General features: G+C 51.9%; 1 protein-coding gene across 1 annotated transcript in view; it reads left to right on the top strand.

Annotated features, from left to right (window-relative positions):
* Positions 1 to 23,493, top strand: part of LOC122384252 (protein Wnt-11b-2-like) — a 29,767-nt gene extending 6,274 nt beyond the window's left edge. The window contains exons 4-5 of the mRNA XM_043371449.1: positions 14,316 to 14,608; positions 22,812 to 23,493. Coding sequence (XP_043227384.1) covers positions 14,316 to 14,608; positions 22,812 to 22,986 — 468 coding nt within the window. The 3' untranslated portion in view covers positions 22,987 to 23,493. The remainder of the gene's footprint in view (positions 1 to 14,315; positions 14,609 to 22,811) is intronic.
* Positions 23,494 to 24,700: the final 1,207 nt, after the last annotated feature.

The raw sequence follows: 24,700 nt of genomic DNA, 5'->3' as shown, positions 1-24,700 counted from the left end.
CTCGCGCAATTTGATAGCAGCGTGGTAGCAGCATGCCGTGAAACACCGCCCAGGTAGGTATTCAGAACACTCGGAGGATGTGCTCATCTTTACAGCCGTAGAGAGATTACTTGTGATTACGGAGCGAGCGAAGCGAGCGGAGTCTTACGTAGAATAACGGAAATTTCTGAGTATGAGCGGCCGGCCGGCCGGCCGGCCGGCCGTGGTCACGCTTTTGCGAGGCTTATATCTCAGCAACCACTTGACCGATTTACATGCGGTAATTTTTGTGGGGTAGCTTCATTCCTTCTACCAAGTATTGGACTATTCCCGATGCCTGTGGGTGACCCCTTATGCACGTGCCACGTGCAAAACGAAGAGGTGTCACTTTTGTAATTGTTGCAATATCTCGGTAACTACTTGGCCGATTGCGCTGAAAGTTGGCATGTAGGTAGGCACCCACTAGGCACTGCATATCCATGTGCCAGAGTTGGGGTGCTGCTGCACGTGCGCACGTGCAGGGGTCGTTTCCAGATCTCGAGAACGGCTGGACCGATGGCGCTCAAATTTGGTACATGGTTAGGGACCGGTTAGTAGGGTGCCGTGCAAAAGTCAGTTGGGACCCATTTTGCACGTGCGCACGTGCAGGGTGCCGCTTCCAGATCTCGAGAACGGCTGGGCCGATTGTGCTCAAATTTGGCACATCGCTAGAGACCGGTTAGTAGGGTGCCGTGCACAAGTCAGCTGGAGGTACCCCTTCGAAATTTCGCACGTGCAAGGCTCACCCTCTCGCTCGCTCCGTTAGTCGCCCCAAAAGGCGCTATACTGGTACGTAGAATAACGGAAATTTCTGAGTATGAGCGGCCGGCCGGCCGGCCGGCCGGCCGTGGTCACGCTTTTGCGAGGCTTATATCTCAGCAACCACTTGACCGATTTACATGCGGTAATTTTTGTGGGGTAGCTTCATTCCTTCTACCAAGTATTGGACTATTCCCGATGCATGTGGGTGACCCCTTATGCACGTGCCACGTGCAAAACGAAGAGGTGTCACTTTTGTAATTGTTGCAATATCTCGGTAACTACTTGGCCGATTGCGCTGAAAGTTGGCATGTAGGTAGACACCCACTAGGCACTGCATATCCATGTGCCAGAGTTGGGGTGCTGCTGCACGTGCGCACGTGCAGGGTCGTTTCCAGATCTCGAGAACGGCTGGACCGATGGCGCTCAAATTTGGTACATGGTTAGGGACCGGTTAGTAGGGTGCCGTGCAAAAGTCAGTTGGGACCCATTTTGCACGTGCGCACGTGCAGGGTGCCGCTTCCAGATCTCGAGAACGGCTGGGCCGATTGTGCTCAAATTTGGCACATCGCTAGAGACCGGTTAGTAGGGTGCCGTGCACAAGTCAACTGGAGGTACCCCCTCGAAATTTCGCACGTGCAAGGCTCACCCTCTCGCTCGCTCCGTTAGTCGCCCCAAAAGGCGCTATACTGGTGTTAGCATGGACTGTAATAGTACGTTCTAGGCTTGTTTAAAACTCAAAATGCGTTATATTTCATAGCACTTACTTTTATACAACATTTGAGGGCACTACAAGCCTGCACCCTTCACCCAGGAATAAAGACAGGCTAAATCGGAAAAATCCCCACAGTGTGATGGTGGGTAATTTGATCGGCGCCCAATGGCTACAGCCTGTCGAAGGCCGAGTGCTACCACTTGGTGTGCCATTTGCGATCAGAGTGTGTGGGAGGGATGCAAAATAGAGCAGTGGCATCAGATATTCTTCCAAAAATGTCCACGTATAAATAGTTACTGGCACAATTGCATGACATATTGCAAGAACCCACGAAAGAATCATATCATGTTGCCTTCAAGAAGGCTAACAAAGGATTTATTGTAAACTATCGATTTGTGAAATCCGAGTGGAAATACCTTCTCCCTTATTCAGCATTTATAAGGAATGCAATACGCATGCAAGCATTGTGTAAACATGAGATCTATGCCCCGTTCACTATAGACTCATGGTGTTCTCTAGGTATAAATATACTGATAAGTGACGAATCGACTCTGAAATTAGTCTGTGAATTGCCGAATTTGTTTATCGCACTTCTGTAGCTCCCAACCGTTCAGGATTGTATGCTCTCGAGCCGTCAGTGTCCCATCAATTTCTTTTTTACAGTCTGGAATTTGTGAGCGGGATCTGCCAGACATTTTCGCTTTCGCCCGTGGTCCCGTATTCGGCCGTCGGCGCCCGGAATGTGCATGAGAACACCGCGTAACATGCATTCCGTTATTAGTCATAATTAGTCTTCAGATCGTTATACGACCAAAAGCGGCCGAGGCCCACATACATCTCATCACCTTTTTGTTAGTGGCACATGCATGACGAAATATTAGCTCCGGTAGCGTGCTAAATGTCGGAGCACCGCTGTTTAAACAGAGCTTAAACATGGAAGACGGCTGATAAAGAGACAGCGAAACCTTAATTGCATTGATGGAATGAGTTTTTGATTGCAATGCTCTGTATGTAAATTTCCTTGAATCATGTCTCTGCTCACTTAACAATGATTTATTGTTCCAAGCAGCCGCCCACAATGCGCCATAATTTATGCTACCTCAGCACCAGCGTCATGAAAAACAATTACGGCGTATTAGGCTGAATTATGTCCGAGTGCGCTCGGCAGAGACCGTCATTTTGTGGAGCCGAGGTGGCGAGAGAGCCACCGTCTTCAACGACTGTGGCCGCCCACCGAAGACAGCTGCAATTCAAATTTGACATAGCAACACACTCAGGGCGAATCATCCAGCGCTGATTGGCAAACACAAGACAGGCGGACATATGTAAGGGCAGGTATTTATCTAGACAGGACAGGCAGGATGATCATGCAAACAAAAAGATGACAGATTAGAAGAGTTAGACATTTGGTTTTCTCACAATGACAACACAATAACGATGTAAATAAGACCAGACGTTTCGGACAACAAAGTGCCTTCGTCAGTGGAAAATAAGATATAGGCTTTACATCGATAAAATTTAGATGACAACAAGCCTGCACGAAAAAAAATCGTATATAAAATATACTTGGCACGATTTTTTTTCGTGCAGGCTGGTTGTCATCTATATTTCATCGATGTAAAGCCTACATCTTATTTTCCACTGACGAAGGTACTTTGTTGTCCGAAACGTCTGGTCTTATTTACATCGTTATTGTATTGTCATTGTGAGAAAAACCAAAAAGATGACGTTTGAAGTAGGTACAGTTACCGTATAAGTCTACATACATTTAGTTAAATGTGGGAAAAGATTAAAACCATTGCCTGACAAAGAAAATTCATAATTTTTTGTAGCTCATCTATTTTTTTTTAATAAAAACGATTTTTTATACCTTTCCTCCAATACTCGTGATAAGAAAGTAAAAATTAATTGTAACATGTCTAATTCCTATAAATTCAATCAAGAAACCTTCCAATTTTATTTCCCAGCTGTGGATGATTTTCCATATGCATTATATTTCCGATTCTATTAGTTGCAGTGCTTTTAATAATCATTTTCCATTACAAATTTTACCGTTTAGAAACAATTTTTTTAACTTTGTCAGGGCCAGCTACTTTTTGATCAATTTTGTTGGAATCATTTTGCGAGATTTCTTACCATGTAGATTTCTTTCTACATCTCATAACTTATCAGTCCTAACGACTTAATTTCATCATTAGATAGATAAATGATGCTATTCACCATCTAAAAGCTGATAAACATGTTTGCTGCGCTTTCTGACCACCATTTCACCAATCAATGTCGTCACGCTTTGACGTAGCAGCCACAATATAGCGAGCTCTTTGTGATGTGGCTGCTGCAGTAGGATAAACAAGTCAAATAATAAAGCAATTTTTAAAGACCTTACTGTCGTGATTGAGATCATTGACTGCTAAATAAGGAAAATATGGGTACATACACAGACTTCTCTATATATGGACTGTGCGCTGATCCGAGGAAATCAGCATTGGAGGCCCAAAAATAAGTGCACTTTTATCCATCTTTTTACAATGAAAAGGGTGTCAGAATATTTACAAATTTGGATATAGGATAGCCCATACTTTTATCTACCTGTCGGATTACATTTTTTTGTTGAATTCAAAATAAATAAGAAATAAATGTATATAAATGAGAACATATTTTCTCGCTCAGTTAGCCATTTGTTCACGCTGGAGGTATATACTTCACAAATGCAGCCGTACTTTGCGCGCATTTTCTTGCTTTTGAATGTTGGTTGCATTGTTGGTTGTCGTTGCTAATTTGTCGGAACTAGTCATTTACGTTGGTTTTGAAAAGGGTTTTGAGAAATAACGATACATTATATAGGGCCACAAGAAGCAGTAAAAATAAGTAACTATAGCTCGAAGAAATGGTCAAAAAAGGAAAGAATATTATCGATCACTACCTCATCACGACCGGATCAGAAAACGTGTGGTGCGAAGATGTCATTCCGGGTATCAAGCCAGAGTCAGGGCAAGAGAAATGTACGAAACATAATTTCTAGCAAAAAGGCAACTTTTTAGCCTCCCGTATAACTAAAAGGAAAAAATGTTCACAGACGAAACCATCAATCGAGATAAGAGATAACGCGGAGGACAATCAGATTTGCAAGTTTACTTTTGCAAGCACTGACTCCTGTGAGACTCACACAGCAAGAAGAAAAACAGGACGCTATCGACGGCGCCAGTCTCAGCATACTGCCTATAATGCCTAGTGCCTTATTTTATTCTGGAGAAAAAAAAGACTCACTGAAAGGAGCTACAAAGACTTAACTTGACCAGCAGTTAATGTGAAAAGAACAACTCGCCATCGCAGTTCGAAGCTACGCCGCGCTAAATAATGCCATACCCATGGCAGTGATACGCCACTACATCCAAAAGAAGTAAGCTTATTCAATCAAACAATGAAGTTTATCCAGTGTGTCGTATGGGGTTGTAGTTCATTATGGTCTGGATCAAATCATCTCGGAAGAATGCTCGATGAAATGATGGAATTCGTACCCTTCGCATCAATGTTAAACGATGAAGGTTGCCGCTCTTAAATGTTACCGCAAAACTTGCATCGGGATCGGGAAGCTCAAGATTACGCCAGTCTGCGAAGAACGGACGGAAAAATAGCGGTGGAGCAGAAACAAGATGCACAGGACTGATTGGAGTATAAGTAGCTGGGACAAACATCTGTGCCGGTGGTGGCCTGTTATTACAGGAACTTCTACTTTGAACATCTCAGGAAACTGGCAGGTCACCATTTCTAGGCCAGCTGTGGACATTTTTTATGGAGAAGCTAAGAAATGTGCCAAGGGCGAAGAGCATACTGTAACTAACGAGCTACAGAATATGACGGAGGCGCCGGGGGCACTAATCGTTTGGCCGAACGGGGAAGAGCACTCGATCCGCGCCCCGGCAGGTTACCTGCATGCTCCAGCTTCCGAGCTGAGATGGTCGCCCTCCGAGCTGCTCTCTCCTAGCTGCTGGAGAACCCGCCGCACGCCGAAGACACCATCATAGCCTGCACCGACTCGCAGTCCGCCCTCGCCGCCATCCGAGGTGGCTGGGCCGCCCAGCACTCCTCGCTCGGAGTGGACATCTGGAGAGCCCTCTGGGGACTGACAGCTGGAGGCCTGTTGGTCTACCTACAGTGGGTGCCCTCACAATGCAGGTTGGAAGGCAACGAGAGGGCCGACACCATCGCCAAGAAGGCAAACATACTCGGCTAAAAACAAATCCTTATAGACGTCCAGAAGGCCCACTGGGCCGCCGCCAGAGTGGCGAGGGCTCGCACCGTCGGGGCCTGGCCAGCCGGCTGGTTCCACCTGGTTCCACCAGCTGACGGGGATCGACTCCCGCCTACCGTTGCCGGCGGCGACCGGCCAGCGGCGGTGGACATCCACCAGCTCCGCGCCGGCCACTGGACAAGCTCCTCCCAATGGCGCCACAGAGTCGGGTTGGCGCCCTCCTGGCTGTCGGGGTGCAACCAGTGCGACGACCGACAATGCAGAGCCGCACTCTACCCGTCTGCTGAGAGGAGGCGGACAGCCCAAGCATGTCCTCCTGCGGTGCCCGGCTCTGATGGGCCCCCGACATCGCCTGATGGCGACCATCAACCCCAACATGGAGGAGGTGCGGAGCGGCAGCATCGTGGTGGCCCTGGGGGCCGCCCACAGGTCCCTTCAGAGCTGCTCGGCTACGTCTCCATGGGACGAAGGGACACAATAAAAGCAACAATAGCTACAGCATGACAACGTGATGGGAACGACCGTCACAAGAGCTATCGCCTTATCATTCAGCAGCGAGTGGAAAACGAGCAGACGGAGGGATACGTTGCAATTGGTGATGCGCACGTGCGAATGTGTGAAAGTGCGACTATGTGTAGATGCGTGGTGCGAAAAAGTGGGTAGCAGAGAAGAACAGTGAAGACACCGTTGCAGCAGACACACATTTTCCCGTAATGTCCCCCATCGGCATTACCGCCAACCTTTACCACCAGCGCGGTCGGTGCACTGTCGCGCGAGTTTGTAGCCAGCCATGTCAGAGATGTGAACAATCCAGCACACGGGGGAAGAAGAAAGGGATGATAGCCACCCTTTCTCGCTGGATCCCGCGGTGAAAATGGACTAACGCCATTTTCAAGCCCACTGGTGCAATGTGAGATGAACTTGACATGAGGACATCAATGGGTGTCGATGAACGTGAAATGATGTTCCAATACAGATTCATATCGACCAGAAGCCTTTCTTATTCTGAGCTACGAGCCATAGATAGTACAAAAACAAAATATATCACATAAAGTTCAGCCTGTCGACAGGAAACAATAAAAGGGTATTGTGTTACAACATATGGGTTCATATTACGGCTTCAGAAATTTGGGCCTCCAATGCTGATTTCCCAAATCAGCGCACAGTCCATATATAGAGAAGTCTGTGGTACATATAATTATATAATTATGACACGGCACACGCATTCAGTTTAGTGCCAACTGCCAACATTCTTGAAGGAACTGCGCGGAAGACCAGAGCTACTGTTCATGACTACCTTACCAGAATTTTTACTCGTTCCGACAAATGTCAACTATTTGAAACGATTTCCGGGGTTTCATTATTCTGCGTCTTATATAAGGCTTATGTCCGTTGAATAGTCTCCCATGGCATGGGGATTGGGGAAGGCTACCTTTCAAATAATTGCCAACACTTTCTAATTAATCTTTCTCCCATCCCGTTTGGTATCCCTTCTTCCCCTTTCCTTCTCTAATTCTCTGCATTCTTTTCTTAGGGAAGCTATCGGCGATGGTGTCATATCATATCAGAAGCAGAGCGACAGTCCATAAGTACAACTAGGCTAGAACGACAAAGCTCAAAACAAATAATTAGCTTACATGTGCTATCGGGCGAAGAACAAACCCAACTTATGCGGCCAGAAAGACACATGTTTTGAAAAACTGATGTACTGCGTAATGTAAACGACCAATTCACTTTTTTAAAAGATTAAATTAGTATTCATCCCTGTTTTAGTCCACAAGAAATTAGCTCAAAACGATGAATTTACATTTGCCTAGATCACCAAGGTCATGAGACAACAAAGACATTAGACGGGAGGCAAATAAGCTGCTCACTAAAATTCGTCTCGCGGCTAGAACGACGTCTGTTTAATGGTCTGCTGGGGTAAAGGGACAGGGCTACTAATGTGGGATGTAAACGACTTTAACGGTGCACTAAGAGCGCGGCCGGCCGCCGTAAAGGGTGCTGTTTGTTGGAGCTCCGAGATCGGCCCATTGTGCGGTGGAATCCGCGTCTGATGGCTTTAGGGCCCTTCCTTAACTGTCCTGTTGATTGTTTTACTGCAGCAGGCACATTCCGTCGGCCGAGCCGGGGCCGCGGTAGCTGCCAGATTCCGCTGGTGCCGGCGAATTCCTGCCCTTTTAGCGCCTCGTCCAATGTGGGGTGTGGGCCCTATCTGTGGGCAAAGTTGTAAAATCGACAATGTGGTGTCGCTACCGCCGACCAGTTAACCGCACATCCATACCATGGGAGTGGCGTAACAAATGGTGCCGTTCCAATGCTCCCCAGACAGCAGATTGGTCTATTACGAACACTAGACTGTCGTCATGTTACCGTAACCCGTTTTTAATGAATTATGAGGTGCTTGATAATTATCAATCTACTTGCTTTAATGTTTTGTTGATAAATATTAATCGACCTGTGCGAGTCTAGGACCTCAATTTAGGTGCGTTTCGTGCACTTCAAGGTAGCTGTAGACCTCGTGATCTCTCTCCCTCCCTCTCTCCCTCCCTCTCTCTCTCCCTATCTCTTTCTCTTTATTCTCTTTCTTTTTGTCGGAATAGAACCAAGCAAAGTCAAAGTAACAAAACACTGAACATGGGCTCACCCTCGTCAAAGTTGGTTGTAAAGTTGCCGCTGAATATACGAGATCAGCGTAATTCATTCCTTATAGGTCAAGAATGCACAAGAATGTTCTTTCGGTCAAGGTCGGTCACCATTGATTACAAATAGAAATATGTGCATTGCATCTATTATACCTTACCCCATAAACGTTTTGCAATGATTTCTTGCATTCATACATTCCACCAAAAGTGAGTAAGGCATGCATGTTTCTGAGAGATGCTCAGTAGCTCATTGCGCCTCAGTGGTGTATTTCCAATATAAATAAATGCCTGTCCGGTGGCGAGTGGATGCGATGTTGCGCAGGGCCGCCTCTGCCGATCTGTTCCGGCCGAGTGCACCTGCCCACTGCCGTCTCCGGTCTGCGCGGCGGACTGACGGCTGCCGGTCTGCCGGCCTGCCGCGCAGCCTCCGCAGCCCGCTGCCCGTCTTTTTGCCGGGCGCTCTGCGGCCGAGTGGCGGCCCGCAGGCACGGATTCCGCACGATCCGCACCTAATCGCCGCTCGCGGCTCGGCGAGCGAATTAATAACCGCTTTGGGCGCTGGGCCGCGCTGGCCGCTCAGGGCGGCGGTGGCGAGCACGGCGGTCTGGACAGCTGTGGAACGATGGGCGGTGGGCTGACAGCGTACGCTCAGACGGACAGGAGACGCACACACTCCGACAGTGCGAAGCAGCTCACGGTAGTCAGGAGTCAGTACACGGAATGACACCCTCAGTCAGACACTGGGAGAGAGCGCACCTCAGTCAGACGGGAGACGCAACGCGGAATGGCACGGATACGACGCTGGGGAGACGGTAGACCACAATACCAGCAGATCTCAGCGTAGCCTCCATCCCCCATGCACAGTCCCTGCCAGTCCGGGCCGCGGTGCGCAGTGGGTTCGGCCGCGCCGGGCCGGGCCGGCGCCGCCTGCAGCGTGCTCGCCCGAACCCTAAAGCGGTGGCGATCTGGGCGGGCCGCCTTATTCAGCCGGCGTCTGGCGATCGACAGTGCACGGACAGCTCGAGAGTGGCGTGCGATCAGCCAGCACTGAGCGCGGAGAATGGCCGCGCGGCCGGCGGGGCGGCCCACGGCCGCGCCCACCGGCACGGACACGGCCACAGCGGACTCGGCCGGCTACTGCTGCCGCCCAGACGGATAGTACACTGCAGCCGCTCAGATTACTGATGCATTCAAAGTAGACCTGCTGTGGACACAGATCGGCATAGGATGGGTGCTGCTACCGACACATCTAGCTACTGCCGCCATTACCGTCAAAACTTTTACTGCCCAAACAGGTTGAATACCACCACTCCCATCACATCTATTATACTGCTTGTTATATACTTAATCACTGGTGATTTAGCATGATATCCATGCAACTCGACTGTAGGGCCTGGTCTGTGGTCAGCCTGGACCACACGACCAGCCCAGTCAGCAGACGGGTGGGGCCGGGGAGCCGGGCCCGCGCGCGGGGCGCACCTGTTGGGGTTCCTTCGGCCCAGCGGAAACATCTCTGTCGACCGCCGCGGGTCGGGACGGGCCGCTGGCCTTTGTGGCCCGGCAGATTTATTGTCGGCCGGCGGCGACGACGGTCCCGTTCTGTAATGATTGTCGGTCCGCGTTCGGCCGGCGCAGCCACCGAGGGCTGTAAAATCGGCTCGGCTCGGTCCGACCGCAAATACCACCGACCACCGGCCCCTGACCGCTGTCCGATGACCACCGAAACGATCCCCAATGGTCAGGGATTGTGACATCGAGCACGGGTTAGCTGTAGATCGTAACATCGAGCCTAATCGTCTACTGACCGCGACAGCCCTTACTATTGTCTCCATAGACTGCGACGCCAAGTTAGTCAATAGCCGGCGACTGCGACGGAGAACAGGAAGACAACTGGCGACTGCAGCGCCGAACAAACGAGTAACACCAGCTGTTGTGCGGCGCCGCGGGACGGCAAGGGCCGTGAAATGAGCTGAGAACACGGCGCGTCCGGCCACCGCTGGGCACAGCGGCCGCCCAGCACGAGCTGACAAATCAGTGACGGGGGGTGGCGACGGCCGCGGCCGGCGCTCCCCGCCTCTCCCTCCCTCCCGCTGACCGGACCGGCCGCTCTGTCGCGCGGTGAGCGGTGTGGTCGTGTCGCGCGGTGTGTCCGCGTAGCCCGGTGGCAGTGTGGTGACGTGTCAGTGGTGGAGGTGACAGCTCAGTTGTCCGCGGTCCGGCCGTCTGATGGCGCGCCGCCTGCCGCCGTGGGGACGGCGTTACGTCGTACTGAGCAGACGGACGGATGATCAGAGCGGCACCTACACTCGATCCAACGCTTGCAGATGGATTACTGGGGTGGGGGTGGGCGGGTGAAAAGGAAGAAATGTTTGGTGACGATAGATCAATACAACAGACTAATCACCAGAAAAGGTATTAGGTTTTGACAATCTGTTCAGCATTAATGTCGCATAAAACAAAGGGTAAATTGCATTGAAAGCAGTCAGGGCGAAATAGAAATAGTTTGTCTGTTGGACATTATCAGCTATGGACAATGGACATGGTACTGGTAGATAAGCTGTTCAATGTTTATATGACATTGCAATAGATGAAGCAGATGTGTTTGTTTATAACTTAACTGTAGCTGCACTGCTGTGTTACCGCCGCGCCGTCTTCATCACTGGTGCTGACTGCAGTCGCTGTGGCTCGGTGATCGGTGACGGTCGGCCAGTAGGTGCTGCCCGGACCGGCTGACTACAATTTGTTTAGCGCCGATGCATTATTAATGTGGCCCACCCAGGGTACGTTCCGACACGTGTTATATATGATGTTCCCATACTTCAAATAGCGTGACTGATGATGGTCAATTTGTCTAAGACAGTCTGTGCGCTTTGCTCAGGCTCAGCCATCACAAGACGGTATAACTTCTAAGAAAAATCAACACTTTGGAATACATTTTAGGTTACCCACTAAACCGAACCACGCCGAGTTACCAAATTTCACGTAAAGCAAGCATCAACGGAGCAGAATGGGTTAAATGCGTAATAAATGCTCGCCCACGAAATATAGGCATTCATGTAAGCACTAAACTATGTCAGTAGATATCTAGCTGGAATTACGAGCTGAAGAAGTGTTAAAACAGATAAAAAACAAAGTTTTAAAGCTTTTATAGTACCACTACTTTTAAACCATCACCGGTATCAAAATCAAGGGACTTACCTAAATATAAAAACATATTTGAAAGAATGATAAAATCCCCTATAGGCTTCAGCAAATGATGTCTGAGAATCAAGCCGGCATAAGTAGTTGTCAGATGTTGAAATACCAAGACCCTTTCCGTTCCTACCAGTAACGTTTTGCCTTTTATGGACATGTTCCGAGAACAAACCATTCTCGTTGGCCTGCGCCAGGATGCAGCTTCGTTCCTTCATCCCTTCGTCATCGAGCAAGTAGCCGACGGGCTTGGTTGGCATTTTGATATGGAAGATAACCTTGACCAACTCTTCCAGACGTCCACATTTATCGGCCGTACTCAGAGGCACGCGCTTCTCGGCGTTGCTATTTCTTGGAACGTAATGGGGCGGTCTGAGAATCCGCCGTGCGCGGCTGTGTGCGATGCTGGATTTTCCCGATGGGCCGTGGGGGAAGCTAGTGTTCTGAGTCACGATCGGGCCTCTCTTCATATTTGACTATTCTGACAGAATGTTGACGGATGCGGGCAGACATGCTGATTGGCCGGTGGCGGATGAATTTGGCTGGCAATAGCAGCGATCCAACGAGCAGACACTGACCGAACACTGAGCCGGCACCTCACGATGCTGTTCAGGTACGCGACGGATAATACGCGGACAAGCATTGCAAGCACACCGAGCGGAAATGGTGCGGACACCGGACAGCAACCGGTCAATGGCGACGTCAGCGCTTAGCGGGAGGCGGCGACGTTCGCTCCGATGATCTATGGCAGTCCGCATTCTTCGACGTCATTCCAGTCGACCACGGTTATGACTGATGCCTCACGCACGCTAATCGTGCGCCCCTATCTGATGCATGGTTAAGTGGGGAGGATGGTGGTCGTGCGCAAGGAAACGGACTTGTGAACTAAGCATAGATATGAGGATATAAGTTACAGTAATGCACTGCTTGAGAAGGTTCTGTGCGACTATTTACTCTTTATCTCGATGGTCGAGACCACAGTTTCATTGTTGAACCAGACGGCACATTGTTTGTCTCATTTGCCGTACAGTTTGCGCTGCCTTGGGATGCAGCGACCCGCAATGAAGTTCACAGAGCGGATACAATGCCTTTTGTGTGCGTGTACGCCTCTGTGCGTGCTGTGCCGGTGAGGGGAGCGGGGCAGGGCGGGGCGCGTGCGTCGCGCGGTGCGTGGCGGCGGCGCCGGTGGTCCTGGGCGGCCGGTGGCGGCGCGCCGCAGCCGCCCTGTTAGACGGCCGGCGCTAATGGGCAGCCCACACGGCCGCCGGCCGGCCGCTGTTGACTCTCGGCCGGAGATGCCGTCGGCCGGACCGACGCCGTTGTCTCTCGCCGGTGGAGACAATGGGCGGCCAGCTCGGCGGCCCGGCAGCTCCGTGTTATCACTCGGCGGGTCCGCCGCAGGACGCCACTTACCGCCGCGTGGTGCGGCCGACCGACTCACTGCGTCGGCAGGGCGCCAGCACTTACTCGCCAACTAACTGCGGTCTCAACAGCCTCCAGTGCCCTATTAGAGGGTCTATCTAGAACCAGCGGGCTCCAAAAGCAGGATGACACCCGGGGCTCGGAGCTATCTCTGTCCCTCACTAGCTCCTGTCTGGGTGGACCAGGGCCATCGGATTTCGGTCCAGGTCTCACTCCATTTCGTCTCCCCCTCAACGAAGCAAATTAAGTTCCAAGGAGGCCTGTTCCAGTTCATTGAATCGTGAGTGCATAACATGTTGTTGTGTAAGCTTCGCACGCCCCATGGCTAACAGTCGTACACAGCCAATATCACTGCAGGAGAGCAGCTGATCCGCAAAGCAGGTCGGTCAAATGTTTAATACCTATGTTGCGACCATTGCCTATTGCCATATCAGCCATCTCTAGCTTGCGGCGATAAAGGCTATCAGAACGGCTTAGCGCACAATCGATAACAGCTTCATCAAAATCAGTCTTCGCTTATCAAGAGTATGCAATGCATAAGCATGTCAATATAACAATAGTTAAACAATCATGAATAATTGTCCATCAAAGTACTTCTATGCCCCAATGCCTACGCATCCAACCCTCTACATACTTAAGGCAGGCTGTAGCCGTCTAGCTACGAGCAACCGAACCGAAAAATTACACTAAAAGTACAATAATGCTTCGTACGACCTTGGTCTTTAAAACGTCATGAATATTCTTAGCATTTCAATGGCATGCACCAGCCAATCTAAGCAGAACACCATCACGAAACTCATGCGCTTCTTCCACTAGAAGCACACGTTACGACTCGCTGGTCATTTGGTATTTAACTGAACACAGCCACATACCTTACCGATAAAGTAAGCGGTCAGCCAGCCGGGCCCGCGTGCCGGCCGGGGTCGGTCCCGCTCGAGTTGCTGCCCGGATCGACCGACCGTGTGCCCTGCAAGCCGGCGAGCTGGTCCGTCCCGGCTGATTAACAGGCCTATTGGCCGGCCTGCTGGCCCGCGCCTCAGCGTCCACATAAAAACACCACCAGCCGTAACTCGTCCAGATGCTGATCACCTCTCAATGGGCCCATCCATACAGCTATGACGAACGGGAGGCGATGAGTGGCTGTATGTCTGTCTGTCTGTCTGTCTGTCTGTCTGTAGTTAAACAGTACCTACCAGAGAGTCTCTGAGACGTGCTTAGGTATTGTAAGGAACTGACCCGTCCTAGAACGCTTCCAAACGCTTCCTAGCCGCCATTGTTTCGCCATTTAACCGCGCTCTCCATCTGTTCACAGGCCGTGCAAAAGTCACTGCGAAAACAGTGCAAATGCCACGGCGTGTCCGGCTCATGTAACATCAAGACGTGCTGGCGGGCACTACCGGACCTGCACAGGATCGGGCAGCGACTGCAGCGACGGTACCGCAACGCCATCGAGGTGTCGATGCGTCGCGTGGGAGCCCGGTGGCAGATGGCGCCTGCCACCACAGCCATGGGCCGCTTCAGTCACGAGGACCTTATCTACAACGCCAAGAGTCCCGACTACTGTGTGCGGGACCAGTCGTTCGGGAGCCTCGGCACGGTCGGAAGGTGAGTAGAGATGGCGTCTCCGGGGTCAGTGGGTAGAGAGAGAGAGAGAGAGAGAGAGAGAGAGAGAGAGAGAGAGAGAGAGAGAGAGAGAGAGAGAGAGAGAGAGAGAGAGAGAGAGAGAGAGAGAGACCTCCTCCGTGCCCGAGGACCCGTTGCGAAACAGGGCGAAGATGGCCGCCCGCGCTGCGTGATCGGCTGAAATTAGCGCCGGTCCTGGGAAACTGCCCGGCCTTGCTCCGAGCCGCCGCCGGTCCCAGCTCTGGCGTTCGTGACGCTCAGACAAAATAGATTCCCGGAAAGGCTGAGTGCCGCCGTTATAATGACGATTCGAGTGCAATGCATAATAAAAACGGCCATTAGTTTGGGCGTCTCGCGCGAGCCCGGCACGTGCACGGCATGCTGAGCTGCCGGGTTGGAGAGGGACGGGGCGGGGCGGGGCGGGGGCTCGCAGAGACGGTGTGTGGTCAGTCAATGCTGACTCAGTATACACTACTCATCAGGGGCTCTCAGGCCTGCCCACTGCCCAGCCCAGGAAGCAGTGAAACGTGCAATAATTTAGCTGATACTGCCTACTGATCGTATCTTCAGTTTAGTTCGCATTAGAATGCGAAATTGTGCTCTGATGACAACCCATGATGTCTTAGACGTCTTCCTTGAAAATTATTTGCAATCATTGCGAGTTTTAGAATGCAGACGGCAGCTCTAGCTGTCCCATCGTCTCGCCTTACTACCCTACATCACCCGGGTCAATTCGACATCATCCGACACCACCCCCAGTCGGACACCTCCCCGACCCGGCTCACTCGGCCATCAGATGGCCTCCGCGCCCTCATTTGCAGCGGGCCCGGCGGCGTACCGCGCTCGCCGCAGAACTAATGCGTTTCTAATGAGCCAGCGATGGTCGGGGAAGTGATTGGGTGTTCGGGTGGCTGGCTGGCTCGGTCGGCCCGCCGCCGGCTGGATCGCTGCACCGCAGCGGTTCTCTGAAGCGAGCCTGGCTGGCGTGCCGCCGCTCAGGGATGCCAGTAGGCGAGACGGAAGGCGGCTCAGTGCAGTGAGGGAGCCGTCAACCCTGGCACTGGGCGCATATCTCAATGGGACAGTCCACCGCCCCTGGTCGGTGAGGTCTAGACGGCATGTCGGGAGCCAGTCGACGCCTGTGACCCAGTTTTCTTGAGACGAAGATGAAAAGGTTACTTCCGGCGCCGACAACGACCGTCAGGGAAAAAAATCTTCACTTGGTGGGTGGCCACGTATCTCTTTTTGTCCAAATAATTATAGGTATGCAGATAATCATCGTTTCCTTCCTCGCCTTTTCATTCAACCATGACATTGATCTCTCATTTAACCCACTCCTGAAGTCACGACCAGCGTCCGCAGATCTGTTCGTCCCTGACTGTGTCCCTGCCTTGCCTGCTGCAATCGTTTCCTGCACATGCCCCTGTCTTTACCCGCACCCTCGTTTGTCCCTGCACCTGTGTCCTGCGCCTACACATTTGCTCCGACACCCCGACACATGCCCCATTCTGGCCGGCCGGCTTATTTAAATTAGCTGCAGCGACCTTGCAGAGATGAGGATGCTGCAGCCGCGGTCGGCTCAACGATTCGAGAAATGACAGAAAATTATAGCCTGCCGCCGCGCCATCAGCACGCTACTCGACGGCCCAGAGAACGGCTGTCAGCGGGTCCCGGGGTGGTCTGAGGTGGTATGTGACCCCAGAGAACGGCTGTCAGCGGGTCCCGGGCTGGTCGGGGTGGTCTGTGACCCCACGAACGGCTGTCAGCGGGTCCCGGGGTGGTCTGAGACCCAGCGAACGACTGTTAAAGGGTCTGGGCTAGTCTGAAGCCTAAAGCGGACGGCTGTCAGCGGGTCCCGTGGTGGGCTGAGACTGCAGCTGTCAGCAGGTCTGGGGTGGTCTGAGACCCAGAGAACGGAGGGTCTGGGCTGGTCTGAGGCTGCGGCTGTCAGCGGGTCCCGGGATGGTCTAGTTTTTTTTTTTTTTGCCAGCGGGTCTCGGTGGGTCTGGGGTGAGATGAGACCCAGCGACCGGCTGTCAGCTGGTCTGGGCGGGTCCGAGACCGCTGTCAGAGGGTCTGGAGTGGTCTGGTGTGGTCTGAGCAGGATGGTCTGATACCCAGCGAACGGCTGTCAGCGGGTCTGGGATGGTTTGAGACGGCTATCAGCAGGCCTGGGGACGGGGTTTGGGATGGTCGAGTCACGGTGGTCTGTAGTGGTCCGCAGCCGTCTTGGTACCCTGAAGTGATTTGCTTCACGTTTGATGGTGTGAAACGGTTTTCGTGGCCTGTGGAGATAAAGAGGTCCATCCGGCGTGCCGGACCCCGCCGGTATACATGACATGTCAGTGACCCTGTTCGTCTAAGTGGCATATCAGTGGCCCCGCTGGTCTACATGACATGTCAGTGACTCCGCCGGTCTACATAACATGTCAGTGACTCTGTTGATCTACATGACATTTCAGTGAACCCGCCGGTGTACATGACATGTCAGTGACCCCGTTGGCGTTCCAGTGACCCAGCTGGCTTACGTACCATGTCAGTGACCTGCCTGGTCTACTATGCCGCGGTCCAGTGTCAGTGCCCCATGTTGGCTCTCAGTAACGGGCGGTGGTGCTGCTCCGGGGTGTACTGGGAACTGTACCCCTTCAGAGGTGTCTGGGAGTGCTGCCGACGCCGGGCGCCGGTCCGGTAGATGGGGTCACTCACACCTACTGCACGGGAACGTACGTGAATGCACACTTACTTGGCCCAGAGGCAAGGATGTCTTCCCCCGGCGGCTACAGAGGGCGGCGCCGGCGTCCACCCATTTCATCAACTTTATACCCTATACGTCATCCGTTCATAGGCATATCCTATGCTAACCCTCGACACGCATGCAAACCGTGCATGTATTGGTGTCGGCTCGCCGGTGTTAGTGCTAGGGAAAGGGAGTTCAGCGGGAGAATGTCAGAAGTTTTGTCTTTCCCAGGAGGTTTTCTGTAGTTATTTGCACACCTCCATGAAGACTGCCTTCATAAAAATCACCCCGCAGAATATGTTCGATAATAATACCTGATCACCAAAACTGGCCGATTCTGAACGCGTCGATAACCGAGTTATGGCTGCGAGACGCTGAACTCTCCGGGTAAACGGAGTGTAAACAGAAGACTTTAATGGAACACAGAAGAGCACCACCACACTCAGAGGCAAAATAATTCAAACTGCAGCCTTGTCTTCATGCCTTTGAAGGATTATTTTATCCCCGTGCAGTAGTTATGGGATATATGATTCTACCTATACGGAATAATGAATGCAGGAACCAGTACGCTTTATAACGCCGTAGAATCAGTTAGCAGTTCGTGGTTTAACCCTCGCCCATGTAGGGGGGGGTTGGTGCAACCCCCCCCCCCTGAGGTTTTTCGGAAATAGTGCAAAAACGGCGGCGCTGCGCGCCGCCAAATTTTGGGTACCTTATGGGGCAAACCTTGCGCATCTTTTGATAAAAAAAAATTGACCGGGTCATGTCAGGTCACGGAGTTATGACGTCACAAAGGGAACAGCCTCCGGCCGGATTTTCACAAACTGAGTGCCAACGCCCGAGGTTTCCTGCCGGTGGTACGGACATCGGTTGATGGATCGTGATGAAACTTCCCATGCATGTTGGGGCAAGTATTGGCTATCATATGGTATAAGAAACTTGACCGGGTCAGGTCAGGTCACGGAGCTATGACGTCACAAGAGGAACAGCGTCCGGTACTATTTTTGAAAAGCGCCCGAACCACTATTTTGCTAATTCTTGTCACCTCAATGGGAATATGCAACAATATTAGCTTCTATAGGGAGCAAATGGACCTTCCAAATCCAAAAATACAATCAGATTTCAAAAATTTAAATTTTGATTTTTCGAATTTCTGCCGCCGACTGTGACCTTGCCGACTTCCGGCGCTCCCAACGCGCCATTTTTAGAGCTAGGGAAACGAAATACATACCAAACGATAGAGAATTGATCAAGGAACACGATAGTGAAGGTTTCAAGTCGATATCTCCCACCGTTTTGCCGCAATCGCCGCGGAAAGTTGACGCTCCGTTTTCAAACGCCAAGGGGGGGGGGGGGTCGCACCAACAGGGCGAAGGTGGCAGATCGCCGTTTACGGGCGAGGGTTAAAGCACTGGTTGGCACGAGTCTGTTCCGTGAATAAACCTTTGACTGATCCGAGTCGCGTGCGAGCAGCTTAGTAAGATCCGACGCTGAGTCTTCGTTCTTTTTCTCTAGTCGGTGACAAGTTAAACTCTTTGGTACTGATGCACCCAGATATTGTGGCCGTCGTGGCCCTTTTGAGGACGTCGAACCGGAGCTGATAGTGTTATAACGATCTCCCAATGTCACAGGTTAAGTAGGAATAAAGTAGAGCAGATTAAAAGTCATTCATTTGGCATGAGTTCCCATGGTGGGACGCTGCATGAAAATTATGTAAACTGGTTGTATTTAAACGGTTCCGGGTGGTAGGCACATTAACCGACTGAATAAAATACTCCATGTCAAATGAGTCTCTACAGCAGCCATTGACGCAATTATTCCCTGAGATAAAGACTAATGATGATGTGAGATGATATGAGATAAAATGTGTGTTTTTACACGTGCACACTGCACAGCGATAGGACAGTCAACATTTCAGGCACCTAAGTTGGGAGAGTTTCCTGAAAGACCCTTAGGTTAAACTGATCAGAGACCGCGGACCTCAGTAAAAGCAATTAAGAGCAAATTTTTTACGCAAAAAGTGCAGGTGTTTCAAAAGCGCAGAATTAAGACTTTCTGTTCACAGTTCATTGTTTAGCCTGTGGCTATGCTTGTCTCGACCATTCATGAAGATTCATCTTTCAGAAAACACTGGGAGTGGCAGTTCATAGAGGATATCCACCATAATCTCAGCACAATGCCAATATCCGTCAATGCCTGTTGGAATCCACAATATCACCACCGGCAGAGCGTGGCACGCGTGACGGATTGCAGTCGGCCCGGCACGAATCCATCTTCTCAGTTTGGTAGCCGAGCCGTCCGGGCCATCATCGGCTTATGCTCGATGTAACTTGACGCAGAAAATCACAACTCGTTGAGGGACGGGAACATCCATAAGCCCGCGCCTGATTCGGTGGCGGATCTCGGGCTTTGGCCGGCCCGTAGCAGCTGTCACTCAGGATCAACGGCAGTGGCTCATTGGGCATTCAGGCGGCAGCGAGCGGCTACAGCGGTGGACGACGTGTGTGCCGACAGACCCGGATGGCAGACCACCACGGCAGACAGACCCGGATAGAGACCACCACGGCCGACAGACCCGGATGGCAGACCACCGGAGCTGACAGAATACACGGCAGACAGACCATAACAGCAGACAGACCCGGATAGAGACCACCAGAGCTGACAATACACGGCAGACAGACCATAACAGCCGACAGACCCGGATGGCAGACCACCACGGCCGACAGACCCGGATAGAGACCACCACGGCCGACAGACCATAACGGTTGACAGACCATAACAACAGGCAGACCCGGATAGAGACCACCAGAGCCGTAATACTACACGGCAGTCAGACCACAATAGTGTCGGAGAGCTCACAAGCGTGGGTCAGCCAGATAGAGAATGAATGTATTGAGCGACAGAACAGAGTTTATATACCAAAACAGTTGGGCGTTGGTCCGCACTTCTTTAGGCGGTGGCCGAAACGGGGAACACGATGATTGGCTGACAAACGACAAGAGAAGCAATGCGATTGGTGGACGAAAAGGTTACAGCGAGGCTGGCGTGATGATAATCAATAGGTACCGGGGGAGCTGGGCCACGATGCTGCGGTTTTTATATTGTCCGACGCTCGTATTGATCTGGTCGGACAAAGCGAGCAGTACTTATACAAGTCAATATTGAGGTAGCATATAGCGAAATATACCGTGCGACACATGTCACCCTCCCTATGAGCCGACGACAGGAGGCATGACAATAATCAGCACGTAAAATGTACGGGTAATACATTTTAAGATGAACGTATTTGAAAATGGTATGAACATGTAATTAGGTGTCATGGCAATATCACCTACTACCTGCCACGGTGGCTTGAATGGTTCTTCATGGTCCTTTGACATATATGTTGAATAACACTGTAAAGGAAAAGAGCCATTGCCGGGACGCTTAGCGTTCCCGTCAAGGTCGTGGAGCTTACGGTTGGGCGGCTCCTCTGCTCTCTGGCAGGGACCGCTCCTGGGCATCTCTGGCCCTCGGCATCTCTGGCCGAATATCAATTCAATTGATTTTCAGTGAATTGACCATGATATCCACGTATTTAAGTGTTCATACGATTTACAAAACGCTTGTAAGACTGATTGCCAAAATGACATGGGATGTGAACAAAATTAATATTAAACACAGCACTGTAGTAGCCCATTTCCCGGTAATTGTGGGGTACGTTATGTACCACTTTAGACAACATGGGTTCCAATCACGGACGAAACGAAACGTATTTAACTATTTAATCGCCTGGATAATCTTGATGCACTGTAACCACTGTAACACAATTTCCAAAGCACGATGTCACTGGCACTTCGTAGATTAAAGAACAAAAGTCTGCCATTTGTAATAGGTCTTGTCGGTTATCTTGAATTTGAAATATCAGATTTGTCTTCAATTTAGCGTTGTGATTTGCACTCCGTCGATTTTCGTTGTTGTTGATGTTGGTGGTGGTGGCTTTTCCTCCATGAGGTTGAGGATATCGCAGCAGGTTGGTGTGCCATGCGCTGTCGGCGAGCTCCGTTGAGGTTTAATGCAGCTCGTTTTTGGACTTCGGTCTTGCGTAAGACAGATTATCTTGTCGGGGCAGAGCTGAACACTGTATACGGTGTCGCTAGAGTATGACGGTTCCAGAGTAGTCACTGGTCAGCACCCTAGTCGATGACGTGACGTAGGGGTGACGCACCGTATCGGAGCACGGACGAACCTCCGGTCTGCGGTGTCAGTGCAGATGTAGAGGCTGGAGTCCGTTGCGAGGGGCGCAAGTCCCCTCGACCGCCGCTGCCACCATTGTCGGAGAGCTCACAAGCGTGGGTCAGCCAGATAGAGAATGAATGTATTGAGCGACAGAACAGAGTTTATATACCAAAACAGTTGGGCGTTGGTCCGCACTTCTTTAGGCGGTGGCCGAAACGGGGAACACGATGATTGGCTGACAAACGACAAGAGAAGCAATGCGATTGGTGGACGAAAAGGTTACAGCGAGGCTGGCGTGATGATAATCAATACCGGGGGAGCTGGGCCACGATGCTGCGGTTTTTATATTGTCCGACGCTCGTATTGATCTGGTCGGACAAAGCGAGCAGTACTTATACAAGTCAATATTGAGGTAGCATATAGCGAAATATACCGTGCGACAATAGACAGGCCACACGATAGACAAATCCAGAGTGCAGACGGACGGCAGACCAGCAGAGCCGGTAGACCCCGACGGTAGAGCGTCAGGGGCCAACATCCAAGGTGACCTTTCTCAAGCAAAAAGAATACCATTCGACGCAGCTGAAAGTGGTTGGAGGAGTAATAGTTCAAAAGTTGTTGAACATTTCAGCCGATTATTTTCCAAAACCTGACTTGCCTATTGATATTTGACCTGACCTCGGGAGGCCCCCGGCCGACATGATACCTTAAAATCGGGCACCAATCGCTGCGCTTCGTGACGGCGTGCACACGTTCGCTTTTTTCGCGAGGCGCTAGCTCAATTAGGGGCAAAATGCGCAGGGAGGTCGCACTTTTGTACCAACTCCTTTGAGTCAGGACTTCTAAGCGAGCTACACTGCGCGACTCACCGCTCCGATCAACGCTCCCAGAGTAGGGGTTGACTGCTATTTGCGTGTGTCTCTGTGTGTGCGTGAGCGCTTCTCGTGTGCATGCAGTTAAATCAAAATAGTGTGACGTGAGCGTTTCACAAAGCGATATTGTGTCTAGGGCTGTGACAGCGTTAGCATAGTATGCTTCCTGACTTCTCCTCATCCCTGGCACCCGCGCAGAACAGTGCCTCCCCCACCGTTCCTCAGACGTAACACCCCCCTCTGTTTCAGGCAAAGTAACGCCTTCTCTCGCAGTCTTCTAACACAACATCCGCTCTGTTTCAGGCAATGTAACGCCTCCTCTCGCAGTCTTCCTAACTCTGCATGCCCTCTGTTTCAGGCAATGTAACGCCTCGTCGACGTCTCACGACGGCTGCAAGTCCATGTGCTGCGGCAGGCCGTACAACACGTTCACAGTGGAGCGCATCGAGCGCTGCCAGTGCAAATACGTCTGGTGCTGCTACGTCAAGTGCAAAACGTGCAAACGCTGGGAGGACGTTCACGAGTGCACGTGAGACGAGCCGAAGAGTGCGACCGGCGCGGTGACCGCTACGGGGACCCTCAGACGGAGCCGTGACGTCACCGGCCGGCGGCCAATCACACGGCAGGTGACACAGCGCGGTCGGCAGTGAACATGGCGTCGGTCGGCCGGGACGGGCCGACCGACCGATAGACGGACTCTCTGAGACCAAATGTGGGGCGGTACTGACCAATGTGAGGCAGTGTTGACCAATGTGAGACAGTGTTGACCAAATGTGAGATAGTACTGACCAAATGTGCGGTAGTGTTGATAAAATGTGCAGTAGCGTTGACCAAATGTGAGCGTTGCTGACCTATTATGAGCCGCTTGGATCACTAGTGACCGATGTTGATCAGTCGGTGGGCGGCGGCCCTACCGTGGCGTCCCGTGTTGTGACAGCTCCGTTGACAGCTGCGTTGACGGATGTGTCGGGCGAAGCGAGTGGCCGGTGGGAGGTGTCCGGCAGTCCATGTCAATGTGCACAATATGACCGATCATGTCACACATGGTTTGACCGGGGGCGGACACGGGATGGAGGGGGCCGCCGCGGCCAGCGGCTGGGGCCGTTTTTACCCGACCCGCGCCGCCTCTTTTGTTTGTGTGCGGCGTTTTTCGGGGCGGCGCAGGACCGCTAGTGCGCGTGAAAAACGCGCACCGCCCTGGGCCGGCGGCCGGGGCGGCTCTGACATGTTTTCACAGCCGGTTATTAGGGCGGCCGGCTCTCCGGGAATTATATCGGAAATAATGAGTGTTTGTGGCGTCAGCCCGCGGCCGGGCGCACGCCCCGCGCGCCGACCCCGAGCGGGGTCCGACAGAGCTGGGGCCGGGCGGCCGGCGGACGCAGAGCGCCGGCGGAGCGGAACGCACGCAGATACGGCGCAACACGAACAGGGTAGAATGAAGGGGATGGAAACGGATGTGAACACAGGGATAAGCAGCAGGACAAGGGAAGACACAGAAAAAAGGATATGGGTGGGTCGTACAGACACACACACAATTGTAAGCTACACATCGACGGGCGAAACAAAAGCGTGTAGATTTAGTAACTGAACTGAAGGGCAAAGTGCAGGCCGATATGGTCATCATACTTCAGAAAGAGGACTTAAGCGGACATCTAAATCAAGCACTAAGGAACTGGAGGGATTGCAGCACAGAGCCAGGCATTGATTGTAAGTATTAATTGGTGGACTGAAGAACACATCGCTTCCATCTCGATGTCTCCTGATCTCCACTATGCAGCTGGGAGACCACTGAACCGCCTGTGGCTGCTGCGGTCAGTGCCGATACCGGGCTCCGGCCTGCCACCGAGCCGCGCCGGACCATTATGTCAGCCAGCCACCGGCCGGACAGCATTGTAGCGCGTCACGCCGCGGCCGGCCGCAGTTTTTGCCGTCATCAGCTGGGAGGCCGGCATGAGCGCGATGCCGCCCCACACGGCACGCACCGTGTTATAAAAACAGCCGGACACGGCCCGCCACGGCCGTAGCTCATCACACTCACGGCCTTACATACCCCGGCATAGCCGTACAAGGCTCGTCACGGTCGTAAGTCTCACCGCGAACGAATACAACCCTTAGGAGCTCAGTAATGACATTGTCACGGCGCTATTTCAGCTCACAACAGGGACTTCATCGGCAATTCTCATATTTTACGACGACTCTGGTGTTACGTAGAAGCCTTTTCAGAGCGTTTAGCTCCTAGGTGCGCTT

The sequence above is a fragment of the Amphibalanus amphitrite genome, unplaced genomic scaffold (assembly GCF_019059575.1).
Source record: "Amphibalanus amphitrite isolate SeventyFive unplaced genomic scaffold, NRLGWU_Aamphi_draft 000184F_arrow, whole genome shotgun sequence".
In the NCBI taxonomy this organism is placed as follows: Eukaryota; Metazoa; Arthropoda; class Thecostraca; order Balanomorpha; family Balanidae; genus Amphibalanus; species Amphibalanus amphitrite.
Note: the sequence above shows the minus strand (reverse complement) of the source record. Positions and strands in the feature narration are given on the sequence as shown.